The sequence below is a fragment of the Cynara cardunculus genome, assembly GCF_001531365.2.
Source record: "Cynara cardunculus var. scolymus isolate 2C chromosome LG 11, CcrdV1, whole genome shotgun sequence".
NCBI lineage: Eukaryota > Viridiplantae > Streptophyta > Magnoliopsida > Asterales > Asteraceae > Cynara > Cynara cardunculus.
The window spans coordinates 10,028,257-10,032,309 of NC_037538.1; the positions used below are offsets into that span (position 1 = coordinate 10,028,257).

General features: G+C 36.7%; 2 protein-coding genes across 2 annotated transcripts; one reads left to right on the top strand and one right to left on the bottom strand.

Annotated features, from left to right (window-relative positions):
- The first annotated feature begins 217 nt into the window (after positions 1 to 217).
- LOC112521722 (putative glucan endo-1,3-beta-glucosidase GVI) lies at positions 218 to 1,355 on the top strand. The gene is made up of 2 exons (XM_025130718.1): positions 218 to 287; positions 400 to 1,355. Exons 1-2 carry the CDS (start codon positions 218 to 220, stop codon positions 1,353 to 1,355), a joined length of 1,026 nt encoding a protein of 341 aa, XP_024986486.1.
- Positions 1,356 to 2,901: 1,546 nt separating this feature from the next.
- LOC112521135 (transcription factor MYB41-like) lies at positions 2,902 to 4,053 on the bottom strand. Its single transcript, XM_025129830.1, has 2 exons — positions 3,780 to 4,053; positions 2,902 to 3,625 (listed from the first exon to the last, which is right to left on the bottom strand). Exons 1-2 carry the CDS (start codon positions 4,043 to 4,045, stop codon positions 2,902 to 2,904), a joined length of 990 nt encoding a protein of 329 aa, XP_024985598.1. The 5' UTR covers positions 4,046 to 4,053.

A 4,053-nucleotide genomic window follows, 5' to 3' on the forward strand; every position in this document is an offset into this window, starting at 1 on the left:
ACGATTTTTCTGGCGCATTAAATATTATCATACATTTATTATGTGTTTGACTATGGGATTCCTTTACATTATTATTTAATTGTTCAACAAAATTCAAAATTAATGGCATCGTATCTTCATCCACCAGTATATACAAGACTTGATATTCTCCAGTTTTACACATTTATATCTGAAACAATTTAATGTTCTTGTAACATCTAAAAGAAATAGCTCCGATATGGGCTGCCTTCTATCTGTAATCAACATCTTGTGTCTGCTTATACTTCCTTTCAGTTTTGTTGCTGCAGGTAATATATATGTTCATCGATCTGATCTGAATCATTATATATATATATATATATATATATATACGTTTTCTGATTTTAATCTGTGTGTTTGATCATTTGTTTTGATGTTCAGATGGCAGTAGCGCTGTTGGAGTGAACTATGGAATGATCGCCGACGACCTCCCTCCTCCACCTCAAGTCGTATCGCTTCTAAAATCAAGAAACATAAAGCGAGTTCGTCTCTATGACCCCAATCAAGACGCTCTTAACGCCCTGCAAAACTCAGGAATGGAAGTCATCCTGGGAACCTTGAATGACGATATACCAAGTCTTGGAGGTGATGATGTTACCTTCGCCGATAACTGGGTTCGAAATAACGTCGTCCCATATGCACAAACGATCAAATTCCGATGCATAGCCGTCGGGAACGAAGTCCTCCCCGGCGACCTGTCAATTTTCGTGTTTCCGGCGATCAAGAATCTTAATGCAGCTTTGGAATCCGTCAATCTAGGTCAGATTCCGGTGAGTACAGCTGCAAGTATTTCCGTGCTTGGAAGTTCATATCCTCCTTCAGCCGGAGATTTCAGAGGAGATATGAAACCAATAATGCAAGATCTCACCGGTTTCTTGGCCGGAAAAGGTTTCCCTCTTCTGGTGACGGCGTACCCGTACTTCTCTTACGTTTCTGACCCGAATTCAATAAGTTTATCATATGTGTTATTCAACTCTTCTGATGTTGTAGTCAAGGATGGAGATTTAGGGTACACTAACATGTTTGACGCCATGGTTGATGCTGTTTACTCAGCTTTAGAAAAGATCGGTGCAGGATCTGTTGAGGTTGTGATTTGCGAGACTGGGTGGCCATCAAATGGAAATGGCGATTTCACGACGATCGATCTGGCGCAAACGTATAACCAGAATCTTGTGAAGCATGTTTCAAGTTCTGGTACTCCAAAGAAACCCAACAAGAATGTTGAGACTTATGTGTTTGCCCTTTTTAATGAGGATCTTAAGCCTGCTGGTGTTGAACAAAATTTTGGTTTGTTCGACCCAAACATGAATCAAGTGTATCATCTTGATTTCAGCTAATTAAAATTGATCAAGAATGTAAAATTATTGTTACTGATTGAGGAATATAAATCGATAATAGAAATGTGCTGAATAAATGGGTTTTTTAGGATTCTTAGATCGATGTTCTTGGACATACAAATCGATCACTTAACGGGACTTTTAAATTTTAGGACCTCTGGACGAAGTTATGCGATCTCACGCATTCTCTCGACAAAGTTGAATAAGAAAAGATAACACAAAATAAATGTCCTATGGACCTTTTTATATGACATTTTTAAAGTTTCATATAAAAAAGGCTGATAGGAATATTGTACTGTAAAAATTTTAATAACACTGATTTTTTTTCTTATGTCGAGTTAGATTGTCTAACTTTGTTTAAACAACTCATTGTAATGTTGGTGTAGGCGTCCAAAAATTCCATTTTGTTGTAGCGTACCTTCCTTTTTGTCTTAGAATCGGAACTTCATCAAAGGTGAGTAAACCGACAATATACAATCTAGCTACATATCACATCGCCCCACAAATACAAGATTCGAATTCAAAATGTCTAAGATACGTTAGCAAAGCAATTACAACGATCTACAATTCAAGTTATGTGTTAAAATTGATTTTTCTGCCAACATGATCAATCCGACTATTTTCAGTATTAAAGAGAAAGATTAGCAAAATACAACACGATCGTGCTAATTAATTGCTAAATCTTTTCAAGTTTCCTTCCAAAACATGATCATTCAAACGATCAAAAAACATTTGCAAATACAAACTTTTCATAATTTCATTTTCATGCTTATATGGGACAAGTCCGAAAAACTCAAATAGTGTTGATAAAAGACCACGTTTCTATGGGAATCGAAAAACTAATTAAAAGAAACAATCTTGTGGATCACAAATGGGTTTACCAAAACCATATTCGGATAATTTAGTTGTTCGTTAAGGCATCGTTTGATATGCAGACGGAACTGTACAGGACAAAAGATCTCGACATGACTTGTTATCTGTATGGTTTTTGGCATGACTAGAAGTGGACTTGATTGTACTGATCAACAAAGGAACAAGGAGGCAAGCAGTATTCAATAACATGAAATAAATCCTTTTTCGTGGCTGCTTTTAGTTGCTTAAAGGTCAAGAAACTCAGTGCTTTTTTACAAGCAACTGGTCTTTCTTATTTCATCTAACTTTAACTACTCCATCATTTTGTAATCATGATTAGCTGTGTGAAACTGACATGTGGAGATCAACCATGAGAAGTTACTTAAGGCTGCTTATTAGCTTTCTGTATTAAATGTTAATTAGTCACCATCAAACTGTTTGAAATGCAATGCATACATGTATATTCACATTGCTCATACATAATGGAAAAAGTTCATATGTAGAAACTGGAAATCAGCAGGCATTACAAACTTCATCTCTATATATGGCTGAAAGGGTAATTGGTTTGAACGTTATTGAATTCTAATTAATGGTGCATGGACTAATTAAGGCACAAATATAAGAAGCCGAGATCAAATCCTGATCGGCTAGCGTAATTTCTGGGACTTGATCAGGTGAAACACTTGCTCTATTGCTAAATCTTCATAAGAGAATCATAATAATCGTCCAAACCAGCTTGAAAGACGTTAAATTCTGGTGAATTCTTGATGCTCACTTTGTTGTTTGTTGGTTCTCCGGGAGACACTGAGAGTAAACTAGGAAGCTGATTCTGATCGATGAAGAAGTTATCACTCAGGATTTTATGATCTGTGAATGTTTCTGCAGCCCCAATTCCATCTCCGAAGCTCTCCATCAAGCTTGCACCAATGGAATTACATTCACTAAGTGGTTCCAAAGCAATTTTGTTTAGATTCTGCAGCCAATCTTCAGATGGATTCATACCAAACTGATTAATCATTTCATCAATCAGTAATTGATCATCATGTTGGTTGAAACTACGCTGTGAATCCAAGAAAGCAGATTTCAAGGCATTTGGTAGGGGGGTTGTGTTTACAATTTCCAAGATATTATGCAACAACTGATCATTAATGTTGGTTAATTGATCAGTTGCATTAGATGGATATCTGAGGGAATTATTAATCCAAGGACTCATAATAGTTGGAACCTTGATCAGAAAGTTTGAAGACGTAGAAGTTAACTGCGAAATAACGTTCATAAGGAAACTGAAATTAGGAACCGGTTTATGTGTTTTGGGGTCAATTCCTGCCTTGAGAAGCTTCTTTCTGACACAGGTATTCCAGAAATTCTTGATTTCATTGTCGGTCCTTCCTGGAAGTTGTGAAGCAATTCTAGACCACCTGTAGTTTGGTTCAAGTTTTAACCTTTAATTAGTTTAGAAATACCACAAGTTTCTAGCCTCAAACTTAGCAAGACATGAAATCTAGAAAATCAGAAATCATATAAATCTATGTATCAAATTTAAAAATTTGTAGCCAGAAATTAAGAACTTACTTATTTCCTAGAGCGCAATGGAGGTTAATGATGAGATTTTCTTCATCTTCGGAAAACTTTCCTCTCTTAATGTCAGGCCTAAGATAGTTAATCCATCTTAATCTGCAACTTTTCCCGCACCTATTCAAACCAGCAAGCTTAGGTAAAGCTCTCCAGCTATTGTGGCCATGTTTCTGGATGTAATCAGTAAGAACCTGATCCTCTTCTGGAGTCCAAGGTCCCTTCTTCAAATCGCCATTCTCACTGCAACAAGGAGGCCTACCCATCTTCCCTA

What these genes read in the sequence shown, in the direction of transcription:
- LOC112521722 (XM_025130718.1), top strand. Translation starts at nt 218, where the DNA reads ATGGGCTGCCTTCTATCTGTAATCAACATCTTGTGTCTGCTTATACTT. An exon ending in TTTCAGTTTTGTTGCTGCAG is followed by an intron (nt 288 to 399) that starts GTAATATATATG and finishes TTTGATGTTCAG; the next exon opens with ATGGCAGTAGCGCTGTTGGA.
- LOC112521135 (XM_025129830.1), bottom strand. Translation starts at nt 4,045, where the DNA reads ATGGGTAGGCCTCCTTGTTGCAGTGAGAATGGCGATTTGAAGAAGGGA. An exon ending in CATTGCGCTCTAGGAAATAA is followed by an intron (nt 3,626 to 3,779) that starts GTAAGTTCTTAA and finishes ACCAAACTACAG; the next exon opens with GTGGTCTAGAATTGCTTCAC.